At 43.7% G+C, this 18,645-nt stretch overlaps 2 protein-coding genes and 1 long non-coding RNA gene across 3 annotated transcripts; 1 reads left to right on the plus strand and 2 right to left on the minus strand.

Moving 5' to 3' along the window:
* The first annotated feature begins 202 nt into the window (after positions 1 to 202).
* LOC132996243 (uncharacterized) lies at positions 203 to 3,811 on the plus strand. The gene is made up of 7 exons (XM_061066586.1): positions 203 to 242; positions 561 to 833; positions 941 to 1,219; positions 1,729 to 1,859; positions 1,917 to 2,079; positions 2,626 to 2,762; positions 3,770 to 3,811. The coding sequence occupies exons 1-7, from the start codon at positions 203 to 205 to the stop codon at positions 3,809 to 3,811; spliced, it is 1,065 nt and encodes a 354-aa protein (XP_060922569.1).
* A 2,976-nt stretch (positions 3,812 to 6,787) lies between these two features.
* LOC132996076 (uncharacterized) lies at positions 6,788 to 8,331 on the minus strand. The gene is made up of 3 exons (XR_009677065.1): positions 7,342 to 8,331; positions 7,129 to 7,222; positions 6,788 to 7,037 (listed from the first exon to the last, which is right to left on the minus strand). It is a non-coding gene; the product is annotated as an uncharacterized LOC132996076 (long non-coding RNA).
* A 4,909-nt stretch (positions 8,332 to 13,240) lies between these two features.
* si:ch211-63p21.8 (kelch-like protein 33) lies at positions 13,241 to 17,452 on the minus strand. The gene is made up of 4 exons (XM_061066390.1): positions 16,682 to 17,452; positions 15,249 to 16,188; positions 14,974 to 15,141; positions 13,241 to 14,217 (listed from the first exon to the last, which is right to left on the minus strand). Exons 1-4 carry the CDS (start codon positions 17,235 to 17,237, stop codon positions 13,695 to 13,697), a joined length of 2,187 nt encoding a protein of 728 aa, XP_060922373.1. The 5' UTR covers positions 17,238 to 17,452; the 3' UTR covers positions 13,241 to 13,694.
* Between the last annotated feature and the right edge of the window lie 1,193 nt (positions 17,453 to 18,645).

Here is an 18,645-nt window from a genome sequence, read left to right on the forward strand (position 1 = left end):
ATTTGACCTGTACTGCAGCCAGCCACCAGGGGGCGAACTCACTGTTGTGGAGCTGTGATGTCGTCCATCTTTATATACGGTGGATGCTCAGCACCTTTAGACCAGATGGATGTGGGCCACTTCAGGCAGTGATGCGGCTCCTCTAGCTTTCCTGTGGACAGAATGGATCCGAGCAGAAACTCGTCCACTTGTTAAAGAGCTAATGTGGCCCAACGCTCCCAAAACACACCTGGGTCTTTATGGTAAACATGCGGTGCTCTAGGCAAAGTGTGATCTGGATGTGAACCTAAAGTGGTCCATGTGGTGAATATGAAAATAGATCCAAAGGAATCTGGGCCACGTCTGGCAGCTTTGGTTAATGTACAGGACGGCTGTGGCTAACTTGTGGCTCTGATGTGGCAAACAGGTGGTATAATCTGGACCAAACCATTCTGTGCTTTTGCTTTTACTGCTGTTTTAGTTTGTACGACTGCAGAAGACTGAAGGAGATACATGTTCTACTCATTTCATTCAACTCACATGAAATGGACTAAATGCCAAAGTGTTTTTAACGTTAACAGAAAGACCAGCGGCGAACCTGAGTGCTGACCACAGAGCCTTTCCAGTAGGGGGCAGTGTGCTCCTGACCTGCTCCGTGGGCCCAGCATCACCTGGATGGAAGTATTATTGGTTCAGAGGTGAGAAAACCTCGGAGCCCCTGACGGATGAGGATCTCAAGTCACATGGACAAAGTGCTAGTGCCTCACGTGAAGGACTGTACTGGTGCAGAGGAGGAAGAGGAGATCCAGTTCACTACACCCAGTACAGTAACTCAGTCAGGATTCATGGAATCGGTGAGTGAGGAGAGAATCCATTCTGCGTTCATGACTGTTTGTTGAGATTACTGAAGGTTGATGCTAAAACAAGCTGTTATTCTGTCTTTACTGGTGAATATGAACAGTCCACAACAGAGCTGCTGCGACTCTTCAACCCAACTGGCCGAACAGATACAGAGGAGAAGCCGTCACCCTGAGGTGTGAGATCCAGGGAGGAGACTCTGAGTGGGAGTATGAATGGACAGCAACCAGCTCACAGGCACCTCCCAACACAAAGGAGTTCAGGATCAGTCTGGGGTCAGATCTGAGCGGCAGCTACTGGTGTCAGGGCCGACTGAAAGGTGCACGGCAGAACTCCACAGGATGGAGTGTTCCCCTCACCTTGTCTAACGGTGAGTCAAGTCATATTCAGTATTAAAATATAGGTGTTAAAGTTTAAATATTACAAAGTTTATATGTGTTCAATGCACATGTACAAAAGAGAAGCCAAAATATCCCGGATACCAGCCATCTTTCACTTTTCAGGTCATTTAGAGCCAGAGTCTGTGAAATCATGATGGAGGTGTGGAGCTGGGTATCGAGGTCCCGCCCATACATGTGCTCGACCAATCACCAGTCAGAGTCAGCTGTCAATCAGGACGTTTCATTGTTTTTATATCATCAAATAACTAATTAAAACCAAACTGATCAGAAACATGAACACGTGAACAAACTAAAATGAGAGAAACCATGGTTGACATGTACTGCAGGCAGCCACCAGGGGGCGGTGTTATAGTTTGGCTTCACTTTTGGGGGCAGTCATGTCGACGGCTGAATGTGAAGCATCCAGAAACTGCATTGGTTCCAAAATGAAACAAACATGAAGACGTGTTTTTGTTGTGACGATGTTCCGTTTCAGCGGCTGCACCACCACCTGTCGTCACTGTGTCTCCGTCATGGCTGACTCCTGGAGCCTCCGGGACTCTCACCTGTGGGGGGGGTCCACATCCCACTGCAGGGTGGAGGTTCTACTGGTACAGAGCTCACCCCATTAGCTTGGATCAAGTCCCAAGATGTCAAGAAATAAATCAACATAGGACAAGATTTATGTACATTCCTGAGAAGTTCGGTTATGAGCTGCTCCCAGGAAGCGACGGAGGAACTGAACAAAACTCCTTCGTCATCCAAGGCCTGACGGAGTCAGCAGGTTATGCATGTCGAGCTGGAAGAGGAGACCCCGTGTTTTACACTGAGTACAGTGAGACAAAGTGGGTGTGGTCTGGAGGTGAGTTTGTTTCTTTCTCTTGAAGCAGATGTTGTCCCTTCAGTCGCTCAGTTACTTGGGGAACTTTACTTTGGCTGGTTCCTCCAGGTGATTCACTTTTAGAGGTCATAGGTCAAAGGTCAAGACAGAAACAGGGTTAGAGAGACAATCTGAAGCTTATATTGATCAGAGAATCATTCCCCAAACTCTAATGTCACATGAATTATTCTTTGTGTGCATCCTATAGGACTGACCTGAAGTTGATATTATTTATGTTCATATGCTCGGACTGACATCATCATGATGTCACTATGATGTCACTGTGATGTCACTGTGATGTCAACAAACGATGTCGTCCTTTTGACGTTTCCTCTGTAAAATGATGCAAAGCCTAAAATGACACCTTTAATCTGGAAACATTACAAATGTATTCTGGTAATATTATGACCTTATTCCCAAAAACAAGATGTGACTGAGATGGAGTCTCTGCTGATGGCTTCACGTCTTTAATGCTCAACTAATTTAAACCATTAGTTTCTGTTTCACTCTTTATGTCACGTTTTTCAGATTCCTATTCGTCAGTGTCTCTCACACTGAGTCCGGACTCAGTGCAGCAGTTCTATGGTGACAGGGTGCGTCTGACCTGCAAGGGAAACTCTGCTAAGTGGAGATTGTGGATGTTTACTGAAGACGAAGTAGAATTGGTAGAGTGCAGCTCTCAGGAGAGAATCCCAAGCTTCACATGGAACATGGATTATCTTCCTTCTGGAGTTGTCTGGTGTGGATCTGGATCAGAGATCAGCAACGCAGTCAACATCACTACAGGTTGTAGTTTTTCATTGAATCTATTCACACTGTGCATGTTTCCAACATCCCATAATGTGATTTAAAGGTAGAGTAACTGAAAGTGGGGAGCACTGCCTCCCTTCACTGCTCCTGCAGGAGCTGCACCCCCCACATGTACCAAGGTGCATCACATCAAACATGATCTCTGGATGAAATTCACCTTCTTTATTTACACAACCACACGTTCAACGCCCAGAATCAGCTGTGAGAGTGTGTCCGTCTGCGTTAAACAAGCAGACATCACGTGACTGTGTGGACGCCACAGCCCACAGCGCCACCCGGAGGCTGTTTCCCTCTCTCTACTCAAGAGGGAGCTCTTTTGGTTGGAGAGCAGGACTTATTGATGTCCCATTCAGATTTAGTGATGCTCTCACTCTAAACCCTGCGCTCACACTCAACTCTCCCCTGCTTGAGCTCAGACGTCCTGCTCTTGAAGCCAGGGCTGTGTATTGAAACCAGATGTTTTTCCAGCGCACACACAACGTACAGCTCATGGACCGGAGGAGCAGAGTTTAACAAAAAGTGCATTGAATGACTTTGGCTCCACTTTAACATCTAATATGTTGCGGTGGACATCTCTGCAGCGCTCTATCCGTTTGCAGTCACCAGATTGGTTAACTAATTATCACGGGAGGAAAAATCAGAGCACCTTCTTCTCTCTTGGTCTGGGAACACGAGACCGTTTATTAAGCGCATGCGCAACAGGTTACAAGTGCACGCAGGCACAACATGCTCCGTGACATCATTACCTGTGCTATATAACATGGCATTGCTCACTCAACATAATATTTAGACTTATGCTGTTTATATACGAGCTGAATTATCAGGTTGTTCACATTGTTGATGGTTTTTTAACTGTTTACAGTTAACGGTCGTGTTCTCCTGGAGAGCCCTGCCCATCCTGTGACTGAGGGACAGTCCGTTACTCTCAGCTGCTCATGGTACGGAAGAACGAACCTCGATTCCAAATTCTCTTTCTACCAAAATGGTGAACTCCGCCAAAGTGATGTCAGAAGGAAACTGGAAATCTCAGCTGTGTCAAAGTCAGATGAAGGTTTCTACAAGTGTGAACATTCAGGAAGCTTCTCAGAGGAGAGTTGGATGTCAGTAAAATGTGAGTGTGATCAATATGAGGTAGAAAAGGAGTCTCCAGGTTGAGAAGTAGATTCAAAACTTTTCTACTCAGTATTTTGAGACGGTTTCTAAACACCAGCTCCACTTGCTCAATACACTTATAAAACTTTTCCACATATTTTTACAGCTTGAAACTAGTTTTTTACACATACACAAAGTATTTCTACATCTACAAACCTTTTTTGCATATATTAAATTATTATTTCATGTCAAAATATCTGCTGAAGTGTTGGTTCTCTGTTTGTCCACGTCATGGATCTTTCTTTGCTCCTCACTGCTCCTCCTCTGATCAGTGACTCCTGCAGCACCTCCCTCTACGTCTCCTGTGCCGCTGGTCGTTGGGCTGGTTGGAGGCTTCACACTGATTCTCCTCGTTGGGCTGGTTGGAGGCTTCACACTGATTCTCCTCCTCTCGCTGCTGCTGTTGTGTTGCTGCAGGAGTTCAAAGAGTGAGAGCTGCTCTGGTTCATTTCATTTAAATCAAACTTATTCCAAACTATTGTCACGATAGTCATGGAGCAGAGGTTGAAAAATAAAATCATGTAACGTGATCATTATTGTCTTCTCCACAGATCTGTGTTGTGACAGGTTGGTTCCACTCTCTCTTGTTTCATCTTCAACAAAACATCAATACTTTACTTTTCCTGTTTCATTCACTTGTGATTGTTTGACTGTTTCAGGCTCAGCCAGTCTCTGAGAACCAATCAGAGCTCAGACCCAACTCTCCACTACGATGAAATCCAGCTGCCAGTGTACTCGTCTCTTCTCCACGGTCAGCCGTCCTTCTCCTACTGAACGCCTTCACAGCTATTTCTAACTTGTTGCTTTTCAGAAGAACCTAGTCACAAAGTTTCCAATTACATTTCATGTTGATTTGATTTTTTATTGACTCGTAGGTGACGACTGCATCTATGAATCAATCAGAGGAGACACGGAGGAAGGTACAGTATAAAATGTTCCTCCTGCAGAGAAGTCCTAAATGAAAAACCTTCTGATTTCAGGTGGACGGGCAGATGAGGACAGAAATGTCCAACACGATGTCATGACATCAATACACACGCGTGGTTTTCCAACATCTCATTTGAGTCACATGGTCCAAAGACAGACATTTGGACTTTTCAGTTGAGTCTGAAGCAGAGTTACAGGTGGAAAGGTTCCTCAGACCCGGATCCAGACCAAAGCACCAGAATGTAGTCAGACCCGGATCAAACTGAACCAGGGATCCGTTTGGCTGCGTCAATATAATGTTTGAACAACAAGGAGCTGGGAAAACATGATTAAGCACAAAAATGCATGTCTCTTTTACAAAATCATACATGGCATGGCCCCTCCTCCACTTAGAGAATTTGTAACTATTAGAACAAACCAACATCGGATCACAAGAGGAGTCATGAAAGGGGACTGCATTATTCCATTTAGGAAAAGTACCTTTAGTCAGTCAGCCTTCTCTGTTGCAGCCTCACGTGAATGGAATAACATCCCAACATGTATCAGAGACCTAAACACATATCGGTCATTTAGTTCTAATCTGAAACAGTGGCTGTTTGATAATATGATCTGCCAGCACTAAACTTGACCCGCCTGCTCTTGCCTCCTTGTGTCAGCGTGTCTGTGAATTTGTCCTGCAACTTACTTTGTATGCTTGCTTGTTTGTATGCTTTTTGTAGCTCGTTCTATGTCTCTCCTGTGCTGCTTCATGTACTATTGTCATGTCGACTTTTTGTTAGTTTGTTGTGCATGTACTGTCTGCTTTGGTGGGCTACTGCCTCGATGTCTAACACATATAGATGTCCTCTATAAGTCCTAGTCTACCTTTTCAATTTGTGTTTGTTTGATGCTGACTCTTGTTTGTCCTGCATGCTTCATGTATTTTAATGCTTGAACTACTGAATACTTGTATGTGGTTATAATTAATGTTTTATCTGTTGCTTTTCTATGTTCTTTTTTAAACTCTTTCTGTTATTTGCTAATTTGCTTTTTAGGGAGCCTATTGTTACATCTGGCCAAGGACTGCAGATGGAAACTAACCTTCTGGCTAAATCTGGCATATTTACAGAAATGTCTATTAATATGCACTGTCCCTGTCAAAAAAAAAAAAATAAACAAAAATAAAAATAAAAAAATAAATAAAAAAAAAATTTGTATTGGAACACGTGTGGAGCACCTGAAGCTGGTGATGCTGCACTAGACGAAAAGCAGTATTATTGTCACAGTGAACCTCTACGGACAGGCCTAATCCCCTGCTGTAACCAACTGTTTCCATGATGTTACCTCGGCGTTCGCCAGTGAAGACAAGGTGGGTCTATCGGCGTTTGCGGACCTTAAGGGGGATTTGGAGAACAAAGGAGAGAGCCGCGGGGGGGCTCGCGCCGCCGCGCGGACCGATCGCGACGTGTGATCTAATTAGCATATGAATCGGAGTCCAGCCGCTGGCTAGAACCTCTCTCTACTCACCATTGGAGGAAACCACAGACCCTTGAAACTAATGTCACTCGTGATTGGCTGGTAGAAGTGTTGCTATTGGTCACCTTATGGGTCATTGCAGTGCACACGTGGGGTCACAGCATTCCGCACGTGGGGTAAGCCCCTCCCACACAATATTTATAATAAAAATGTATATATTAATATTTATTATTATTTATAAGTAAGCCTTTACCAAAAGCACTGCAGTTAATTAAAACTAAACATTCATGTGATGCTTGATGCTATAGGTGAACATATTGTACAGGGAACAAATGTGAACAAGGTATATGTGGAGTGAAAGCTTTATTTACATACAGCAAAAATATTGTACAAAATCTCAGGTGAGGCTTGAAATGTTTCTCTGCAGCCTCTGGGTCATGACTTCTTTGTGGGACTCTTCTCCAGTGTGTAGACGTCTGTGGTGTGTAGCTGTGAGATCAGTGTAGCTTCCAGTCTTATATGAAGTGTGGGACACAGGTCGGTGCACTCCTGGCTGTGGAAGGATGGATCCATGTCATCTGTCCCGCTTCAATCAGCTGTAAACACATTCAGTAAAATTAGCACAGTTCAATGACAACATACACCTTTACATGTAACTGGAAAATTATTTAATGAATATAACCTTACCCTCTTTCTTCTCCGACAACTCCTCAATGCTGATGTAAGGTCTGGTCGGATCATACTGGCTCATAGTGTGTCTTTGTACGTCATGGACAGGCAGCTGGAAAACAACACATGTAACATGACTTTATTATTAATAAACGGAAATAGCCGCGCTGCATCACCGTTGGAAGATCCACAGCAAAAAAACACCAAAACAATTCATAAACAGTTACTTACATTCAATGGCTTAATTTTCTGGACTTTAAATCCGGACTTTCAGCGTCTCAGCCTAACGCCTCTTTGTTTGTGTGTGTGTGTGGGGGGGGGGGGGGGGCTGAGGCTGTGAAAACATACAGAAAAAAGTCACGTTGATGAAAAAACTTAACGAGAACAAACTGTTACATCTAAGTAATTCATACATATTTACACATGCACTAGATCTGCTCCAGCACTCGATGCTGTATTCGTATTTTAGCAACTTTCTCGCTATCCCAAAGAGTGGCGGACATGCTTTCAGATGTACCAGTTAGCTTAGTGGTTAGCATGGCGTCTCTAGCTCACCGTAACTCAGGGACTGTGCTTCCGTCTTCTCCGCCTCGACTCGTCCACACCGGGCCCGCGGCTCTGCCTCCACACGCACTCATCTTCTCCTCCAGGGAACAGCGTCGTGTCGACTTCAGCAAGTTATTTACCCCGAAGACAGAGTCACTCGTACGGGACAAGCTAAACACGACCCGCTTCCTGTCTGCGGGACACTCGACGCTGCTGCACGGCGTTTACGAGGCTCTGATTGGACGAGTCCATCAGCTGATGACGCGAGCGGGTGACGTGAGCAGCGGTTACTTCATGGGATAAGTATTTGACTGAGGCCAGGTTTATTTTTTGTGGTGTTTAGTAAATTTACACACATGATTCACTCATGCTGTTCTGTGTTCGTAACCTTATAGTTGAATGCACTTATTGTAAGTCGCTTTGGATAAAAGTGTTGACTGTTTTAATGGAATACTGAGAAAGTTTAATAACAACAATTAGACAATTGAAGTTCAAATTATGAAGGAATTTAAGCTCTATATTGTGTCTCCTTTATATTTAAAATAATAATCAAACTGAGTGGAGATGTATGTTGTATCCAAACAGCCGGCTGCTGTGTTTTGTCACTGTGCAGTCCATGGGGGATTAAATATTACACTGAAAAAATAAATCATTAAATCAATGAATGTTTCATAGCAATTTTGAAAGTAGTGGTGAAAAGGTTCCATTTATAATTCATGGAACAGCTTAGTTTGCCATTGACATGTGAATTTGATGCCAGTATTTTGGGAGGACAGATATTTTTATGGAAAGCCAGTAGAAGTTTGGAGCTTACAGGACACAGGTGATCATACCCAGCATCATTTATTTGCTGGTAGAGGTGTGGTTTACACTTCCTCTGTGCATTTAACCAGCACAATTGAAAAAGTGACTGTAATCATGCCACTCTATACAGTTGTTGAGATTTAGGATTGTTTTGGATGACAATAAAAATTTGAAATAAAGTGCATTGTTTCATTTCTTTTGACTGCATTGACCTTTGTTCGTGGTATACAATATAATTCATTATAGCACACTTACTTACTTAAGAACAATTTAAAATTTCAGGTTTAATATTTATTTTAAGCCTGGTTTACTCAGCCAGATAGTTTGTTGGTGCCTCTAACACATTGGTGTTATCTGCTCTCAGGGAAACTGATTTGCATTTGTGAAGCTCAGAGCATTGTCATTTGCATGTGAAAGCGTCCTCTAGGAGTTGGAGCAGGGGGGGTCAAATCTCAACAGCTCACAGGCTTGACAACTGCAGGAACCCTGAGCGTTTCCTTTGCTGCCTGCAGATACGTGTGAAAGTCGTTAACCGAAGGATGTGCCAACACTTCTCTGCGACACAGATTGACACAAACGCTTCTTTTCATGCAGTGCTGGTTGTGATAGAGATATTAGAGTGGCAACGAGATCAACTAAATGAATAAAACAGTGGTTCTCCACCTTCTCAAGTCGTTTTCTGTCTGATCTTCACAGGAACCCGAGGTGATCCAGAGGAGACGTCTGACTACGTGAATGAAAATCCACATTCAGCTTCAGGTACAAATATTAACAACTGTCTGTTCAGCTCCTGGCTCATGAGCATTTGAAATAAACCTCAACTGAAACTCCATCATATCATTATTAAATAGTTATTGTACGATAAGTATGCAGTTCAATTGGTGTCTCAAATTTAAAATCCTTTGTGTAAAACTATGAACGGCCTTGATTCTGTTGTCGCTTTTTTTAGTATCAAGTGTGTACTTTAGACATTAATAGTTATTGTCACTTTGTTTTAGGACAACTATTAATGGTGCATCCTCCAGAAAACAAGAACATGAAAATCAACATTCATCCTTAAACACCTTCACATATTAGACTCACCAGTTTTGTAACAGCTCATTGGAAAGAACGACTTGATCTGGATTGAATTTCAGTATAAAGGAAAAATAAATGCTTCGATATTTGCTTTGTGTTTACGTTCAATATTTCAATTGACGGATATGGGCCTTTTACGATATGCTCTGATATGAAAAGGTTTATTTTAGCTGCGTCCACATAATGTTCGAACAACAAGGACGTTCATTTGCATTGGAACACGTGTGGAGCACCTGTAGCTGGTGAAGCTGGTTGTGATAGAGATATTAGAGTGGCAACGAGATCAACTAAATGAATAAAACAGTGTTTCTCCACCTTCTCAAGTCGTTTTCTGTCTGATCTTCACAGGAACCCGAGGTGATCCAGAGGAGACGTCTGACTACGTTAATGAAAATCCACATTCAGCTTCAGGTACAAATATTAATTAAAGTGGCTGTTCAGCTCCTGGCTCATGAGCATTTGAAATAAACCTCAACTGAAACTCCATCATATCATTATTAAATAGTTCTTGTACGATAAGTATGCAGTTCAGTTGATGTCTCAAATTTCAAATCCTTTGTGTAAAACTATGAACGGCCTTGATCATGTTGTGGTGTTGAAGTATCAAGTGTGTACTTTAGTAATTTATACTTATTGTCAATTTGTTTCAGGACAACTATTAATGGTGCATCCTCCAGAAAACAAGAACATGAAAATCAACATTCATCCTTAAACACCTTCACATATTAGACTCACCAGTTTTGTAACAGTTCATTGGAAAGAACGACTTGACCTGGATTGAATTTCAGTATAAAGGAAAAATAAATGCTTTGATATTTGCTTTGTGTTTACGTTCAATATTTCAATTGACGGATATGGGCCTTTTACGATATGCTCTGATATGAAAAGGTTTATTTTAGCTGCGTCCACATAATGTTCGAACAACAAGGACGTTCATTTGCATTGGAACACGTGTGGAGCACCTGTAGCTGGTGAAGCTGGTTGTGATAGAGATATTAGAGTGGCAACGAGATCCACTAAATGAATAAAACAGTGGTACTCCACCTTCTCAAGTCGTTTTCTGTCTGATCTTCACAGGAACCCGAGGTGATCCAGAGGAGACGTCTGACTACGCTAATGAAAATCCACATTCAGCTTCAGGTACAAATATTAACAACTGGCTGTTCAGCTACTGGCTCATGAGCATTTGAAATAAACCTCAACTGAAACTCCATCATATCATTATTAAATAGTTCTTGTACGATAAGTATGCAGTTCAATTGGTGTCTCAAATTTCAAATCCTTTGTGTAAAACTATGAACGGCCTTGATCATGTTGTGGTGTTGAAGTATCAAGTGTGTACTTTAGTAATTTATACTTATTGTCAATTTGTTTCAGGACAACTATTAATGGTGCATCCTCCAGAAAACAAGAACATGAAAATCAACATTCATCCTTAAACACCTTCACATATTAGACTCACCAGTTTTGTAACAGTTCATTGGAAAGAACGACTTGATCTGGATTGAATTTCAGTATAAAGGAAAAATAAATGCTGTGATATTTGCTTTGTGTTTACGTTCAATATTTCAATTGGCGGATATGGGCCTCTTACGATATGCTCTGATATGAAAAGGTTTATTTTACAGGATAAACAATGTGCTGTATGATTATATTTTACATTGAACATTTGTCTTAATTCAAGTTCTATATATTTAGTCGTATTTGTGTCTTTTTCAATTTATCTTAATTTCTTTTAAAAAAAAACTTGAATTAAGCTTTATTGCAATTTTATATAGAAGTGATGTTTTTTTACTCCTGATATCGGCATCTGCATTGGACCCTAAAAAAAGCTTATTCTGTATATTTTTGCCGCAGTCATGCAACAAAAGTTTGAATGCAACCTGAGATGTTTTCCATTCGTAAGTATAAATATGTCTTTGTTATTATTCACCAATGACTCAATGGAGGACGATGTCAGAAAGGACCCCGTCTGTCTGTGTGTTATGATCCATATACAGTCTGTGGTGATGTGTGATTATTTCCATGGCTCGTAATTCTCTGTTTGATGAAAACACTCGTCTGCAGACAGTTTAGCTTTTTGTTTTGAAATGTGATGAGCTGTAACAGATTAGAATTCAAATACATAATTGAATGTGTTCTTTCTTTTATCTTTATTAAACTTTGAAATCCCAGCTGGACTCTGTCGATATATCAGAACATATGAAAATAATACACATTGATGGTCGTAGTGCATCAGAATGTGGGCTTAGTATGACAATGATGTGTGATATTTTCTCTGTGTGCTATTGTGAAGATGGGATTTTTACATTATCGTGAAACTACAAAACCTACAATTTATTTATTCATTCTTTTTATTTGTCTCATTTACTTTTTGTTTTTACTGGAAACCATGTTGCACAATCCTACCAGGGCCTGTTGGGACACGAGCAGAGCTTGTGTCCCTGAGGCGCCTGAACACTTCTTCCCCTCTTCATTGAGGAGGGGGGGTATATAAGCCACTGCAGAAAACCTCCCTCCACAAGCAAGCGACAACTTACAGCACATCACACAACACACAGTTACAGGTGAAACAATGGGGTCCTGGTCTTTGCTTGTGTTGACCCTCCTGGGGTTGTTGTGTGTGGAGCCCGGGTTCGGACAGCGAGGCGACGTGGACGTGGGGGAGTGGATGAGAGCTCAAGAGAAGCTGACTAAGGGTTTACAAGAGAATCAGAGACGGGTTGAAACCCAACAGCAGGATCTTGAGGCCCTGGAGGCCCGGCTCAATGCGACTGTGGACGAGCTGATGGGGCAGAAGACCGACATGGACCAACTGAAGGAGGAGAACAAAGGTCAGAGATCACGACTGGAATATTACAACATATATTCCCAGTAATGCATTTTGTCAGATGATATGTTTTATTTTCAAAACTGGAACAGACCTGCAAACACGACTGAATGCCTCAGAGATGGAGATTGATAAGCTGAAACAGAACGGTGGTAAAGGTAAGACCAGCAGACTTTAACCACTGGTTTATCAATATTCTGCACTAGAAAAATGTGTCTGATCATCCTGAAATAAGTTTCAAACCCTGAAATAACGCTCTTGTGATGTTTGTCGTGATTAATTCTCTGCGTGTGATTTATTTCACTTTAACGTGAACACTCCTCTAAATTCTCCCAATGTTGAAGAACAAATCTGTGATCTGCCTCTTTGTGGAAATCTGTTCTGTAGTTTTTGCAGAATCCTCTTCCTCCATCTTCTCTGCTGATGTAACTTATCTCCACTTGTAATGTCATTGAGTCATTTAGTGTCTTCTCTGTGTTGCAGGAATCTTCACGGCGCCCGGCGCTGGTTCCTACTTCTTCAGCTTCAGCACCTACGGCTACAACACCCACGTGATGGGCGCCATGTTGATGAAGAACGGCCTCCTGCAGATGTCCACCTACGAAAGCCCGACAGCCGACGGCTCGGACAGCAGCAGTACCGCCGCTGTGCTGCGCCTGGCGGCCGGCGACCAGGTGCACGTGGAGCTGTGGGAGAACGGCAGAGTGTTCGATAACCTGAACGGACACACCACCTTCAGTGGGTTTCTCCTCTTCCTCATGTAGATGAACACACACGTTATATTCTCACTGCGGCTCTCTCCTGACATGATAAGAAAAAACTCAATTCATGTTTTCATTACTCAGAGAATTTTATTAAAGATATGTGGGAACATTCAGCATAAATACTGCAAAATAAATAAACTCACTACATTGTCCGTTTTCTTTCCTCTTCTGATTCTGCCTGATTGCACTGAAAACTGAACTATCACAAGTGGGACAGCGCCCTCTTGTGTTCACACTGTATTTTTGAATCCATAGTTATTGAATACTTTTTGTCCTGGATTTCAACACCTTTTAAATACATTGAATTCACCTCACCATAAGTAAACCACAGTTCATTGATGTCCTACTTTTGACAAGCCTAAAGATTCATATAATTTACACTGTAAAATACACTATATTGGAAATACCCTCATCTGCAGTGGATGATCTGAGAGTGACAGCTTCAAGTCTGATTCCTCAGGTAAACTATTCCAGAGGTTTGGGGTCTTTAGCCTCGACCGATTGATTCCTAACCAGGCGAGCAGAAGATCTCAAACAAGCGACACACTATTTACCAACATGTCTTACAAACGTAAATCTGGTGGCAAAACCAGCAGAGACGCTCGTATGTCATTGTTGGGCCCAGGCATCTTGCCCATGTTTTCCCACTTCTGCGTTGTGGGGTCATAACGATGGACCATATTTGTGTCGCTGTATTCCTCGTGGCTGTATCCACCCAGCACGTAGAACTTTCCCTCCAAAACCGCACTTCCTGCTCCGACATGCGGCACCGGCAGAGATGTGATGGCGGTCCAGGTGTCAGTCTCGGGGTTGTACACTTCACAGTCGAGCATGTCCACAACGTTCACAGGCGCACCTGCGGTGGTTCCTCCTGCGACGTAGAGGCGGTCGCCCAGCGTCTCCATGCAGTGTTTAGCCCGAGGTTTATTCATGTTCGCCAGATAGGTGCTTCCTGTCTCTGGGTGGTACCGAAACATGGAGGAGAGACACCTGTAGTCGCTGTTCATCCCTCCTGAGACCAGGATCTGCCCTTGTACAACTTTTGCCACATGACCGCTCAGAGGTAGATCCAAGGGCCAAGTGAAGCTGAAAGGGAAGCGATTCATATGTAAGAATATTTGCACTGATCAGCCAAGACACAGTGTTGTACAGAATAGATCTTTTAAACATGGGTATAAACCAAAATGACTTGTTTACATTTATGGCGCCTTATTCTCAGACTTTTTAAATACTATTCCATATGCTTCTTGTTAGGTCTCTCCCTTTTTGGTATGATCTTTGACCTAGGGAATAATCTCTGACCTGCTAATGATTGGGTATAGAAGGAATGTGCTTTAACAGGCGTCTTCAACTGTAGGTACGAAACATGTCCTTATCTAGTCAGAGGCCCTATGTGTGATGTCATTTTATCTCTAGTTTTGGGGTGAACATCTCCCCTATAAGGATCCTTGTCGGGCATTGGCAAGGCAGACTTTCACTATTTGGCTTGTGTTGTCTCCGGGTATACCATGGTGCCCGTCTGACCTGCAAAACTTCTGTGTAATAAACATATTATACAAACAAGAACGAGGTCGGCTGAGATTCCTTCATCAACATCAACCTCAACAACAACATCGACATCTCGGCTGCATAGAATATAGCATAACAGCTTTTTAAATAATTGACCACACATCTCGTTAAAGTGCTTCCTGTCATGATCTTGCCCTTCTAGAATTAATACGTTTTAAATCAATTATCGTTTCTGGTCAAACAACAATACCGATTTGGTGCAAGCTACCGATGTAGTAGATAGTTGTTGAAATGCTTAGAACACTTTGCTTTGAAAAATCCCATCACACTAACCTCCAAGAGTTTGAAGTGGGGCAGTATCGTTCCACACTTTCTACATATTCCGGATCACAGTGTCCGCCGATGGAGAACATCTTCCCCTCCAGCACAACCACAGAGAAGAGGCATCTCTTCTGCTGCATGTCAGCCAGTCTCTCCCAGCTGTCCTGATGGGGGTCATACCTACAGATGTGGAGACAAACAGTATGTGTATAGAAGCAGTGATAGATCCTGGATGTGAAAAACTGTACATGAATGTTACTGGAATATTCAAGAGCAACTTCCCTCACCTGTACACAGAGTTCAGGGTGTCAGCGGTGCCGTAATACTTTTTGCCCCCGAACACGTATAGTTGTCCCGTGAGCGCCGCCACCTCGTGACTGAAGCTCGCCGACTCTGGTAATTCTCCCAGCCGTCTCCACTCCATGTCCTTTTTTATCCCTGTATGGCTCCTCAGGGAATTTCCAAACCAGAGTTCTCTGCTGATGCTGCGGGTAGATAGGTCTTCAGAGGTCTGTTCACCCCCAATCAAGACCAGACTCTCTTTTGGCAGATAGATCCGGCACTGACTGTCTGGTGTAATCTCATACGAGCAGAACTCCTCAAAGATTGTTTCGTAGAGCTCGACCAGGCTGTGATGGGTCCAAATATCCAAAGACTGGACCTCCTTGAATTCCTTGAATGTCATCAGGGGGAAATGGATAGTTTTCATTAGCACCTTAGCAAGTTTGAGCCTTTTCTTTGGCTTAGCTTGAATCCATGCTACCACTGCTTTGAATACAACGAGCTCAGATGGAACGCAGAGTGAGTGACTGCTCAGGTACTTGAGGAGTTGTTTGGCCGGGAGATCCTTGAACTTTAAGGTGCACGCTACCTTTTGGAATTGTCGCAGGACAAAGTCGTCCGCAGTTTCGAGCAGCTGCACCATCTCGTAAGCCGCAGCAAAAGATGCCACATCCAGGCAGGAGAGGGGATTGATTTGTCCCTGCAGGAAGTCCAGACACAAGGAGAGGGCCGGCTGATATTGGAGCTGGAGGCTGGTGCTGGTAATCTCAAAGACAAAGCTCCAGCTGAGGGGCAGAGCGCCGCTGTAGGAGCAGCCGACCAGAAGCTGCAGCTCAGACGCCAACAGGGAGGGGAGCGCCACCCGAGGCTGATGGGACTCCCTCATCCCCGAGGTGAACATGCCATGGAAGTAGTCGCTTCCTGCAGCCAGGATGACTCTGTGGACTAAACAGACGAGGATTTACTATATACGAGCCTCTGCATGTTCTTTGTTCCATGAAAGATGATTAAATTACATCATGGTAAATCCAAACCACAATCTTTTCAAGTCATTTGGGAACATTATCGAATTATGATCTAATGTACAGTTCAGTTATCTCTTGATGGAACGCTACCTCACAAAGAAATGTTTTAACTTCAAGATCGGGTTGCCCCACATCCGCTTAATGTAGCGCACACCGGCCAACTGGCCAATCAGAGCAGACTGGGCTTTATCAGGAGGGGGGTCTTAAAGAGACAGGAGCTAAAACCAAGTGTTGGAGACAGAGGCTGAAGAGAAGGGCTGCAGCGATGGACAGTCTGAGGTAAATGTTTCTGAACATTAGAGCATGAAGACATTTCAAAGTAATAACACAAATTAAAATGATCAACCAGGATATGAAGCACAATATTTCTCCTTTAAACTTTTACATAAACACATTCATGGTGGTCTACTCACCCGGAAGCGATTCTCCAATCCCTTCCAACGTGACATCACAGCCCACCCTGTCCATCCACAGCTGCTTGATGGACTGAAGACTGATCTTCCTTTCCTCCGCAGCAGAGATCTTTTCTTCTTTCTTACGTCCTCCAGTTTTCGGTGACTCTGCCTCGTTGCAGAGATCCATCACTCGGGGAACGCAGAGTGTTTGAGCTGCGTCCTTTATCTGATTCACCGTGTCCTTGTCCAGACGGGACATAAATCCAGAATAGGCAAACTCAACAACTGCCTCTAATCCAACAGCATCCACTTCTGGACCCAGGAACATTGACCACCTTGTATCATCTTCTCTTTTATTGTTTTCTGTATTTCTTCTGCTCAGGCTTTCCCGGACAAGGGAGCTGACGGCAGCCAGGACAGGGGAGTGTACCTGGAAACTCTTCCCAGCCTCTGTGCTCAAACGTAGGTCGGTGAGAAGGGACGAGTCCCTGAACTCTGTCAAAGTGAGAAATAAATCGGTGGGATAATCGCCTTTGCAGTAAACCTTCCCCTCATCTTCATCATTACAATCCATGTCTTTGTATGATATATGATCTGCTTCCTCTTCATCCGATGAGTCCTCTTGTTCCTCCAGAAGCTTTTCTGGATCCTCCTCGATCTCTCCTCTGGTTCCTGTGAATGAGTCTTCCTCATTTGTCAGCTCCTCGCTCTCATCCTCCTCTTCAGTCCACACTCCAAGGACTCTACTGTCAGTCCTCCTTGGTTCTTCCACTTCCTCGGGATCCTTGCGTTGTTTCTCTACGGATCTTTTTCCGTTGTTCAATTTTTCAGAATTATAACCTTCATCCTCTGATCCCATCCGCCGAGAATCTTCATCAGATTCAGATGAATCCGAGAAGATTTCTTCGTCTTTTAAGGTTTGATCTTTTTGAGCCGCACATTCTTGATTTTGTTGAAGACGCTCTTCCTCAATTCTACTGCCATCATCTTCCTCTTGTACCTGCTCTTCCTCCTTCTCTTCACCATCTTCCTCCACCTCCTTATTCACCACAGGCTCAATCGCTTCCTCCACTTCTCCCTCTTCCTCCCATCGCTCTGCTTCTATCAGCCCTCCTTCCCTCCTTATCATCTCCTCATCCTCCCTCCCCTCCCCAATTCCAACTATTTCTGCTTGCGTCACTTCTTTTTCCTCCGCCTCTTTCCCCTCCTTCCTCCCTTGGTCCTCCCTGTCTTCTCCATTATCTCTCCCTTCTCCTCCCACTTCCTGTTCCTCTGCCTCTGTCTCCCCATTTTGTTCCTTCTTCTCCTTAATTTCTTTCTCTATTTCTTCTGGCTCCATCATCGTCTCCAGATTTACCTCTTCACTCACTCCCTCACTTTCCCCTACTTCCTCCTGTTGCTCTGCGATTGTCACCTCCTCCACCTCCACCTTCTTCCCTCCCTCCATTTCTTCTGTCACCTCCCTCTCCTCCTCTACACCCACCTGCTTGTCCTCCTCAACCTCCCTCTCTCCCTCATTTTCTTTCTCTTCCTCCTCTTCCTCTGTGACTTGTTCATCATTCACCATCACCATTGGATTTGCCTTCTTCTCTGCTTCTCCCTCCTGCTCGCTCCCTTCCTTCCCTGTCCAACATGCTTCATTTTCCTCCTCTTCCTCACTGTCCTCCTCCGTTTCCCCCCCATCGTCCTCCTCCTCATGCACCATCCAGATTTGTCCAACGACTCAGCCTCTCACTCAATGTCCTCCTCCTTTTCTCCTCCTTAGTTTTCTTCCATTCCTCCCACTCCTGCTGCAGGTGTAGATCAGCCACTACCATACTTTAATCTCTGCCAATCCCTTTATCCTTCTCCTCCTCTCTCTCTCTCTCCCTCTCTCTCCGGTATTAGAGTTTTCAAAAGTGGTACAGGTGCCCTAGATTTCTCACATATCCTGTTATACACTCGCTAACTGAAATTCTAGACTGTTTTGGCGGCTTCAGTTT

This window comes from Limanda limanda, chromosome 22 (genome assembly GCF_963576545.1).
Source record: "Limanda limanda chromosome 22, fLimLim1.1, whole genome shotgun sequence".
In the NCBI taxonomy this organism is placed as follows: domain Eukaryota; kingdom Metazoa; phylum Chordata; class Actinopteri; order Pleuronectiformes; family Pleuronectidae; genus Limanda; species Limanda limanda.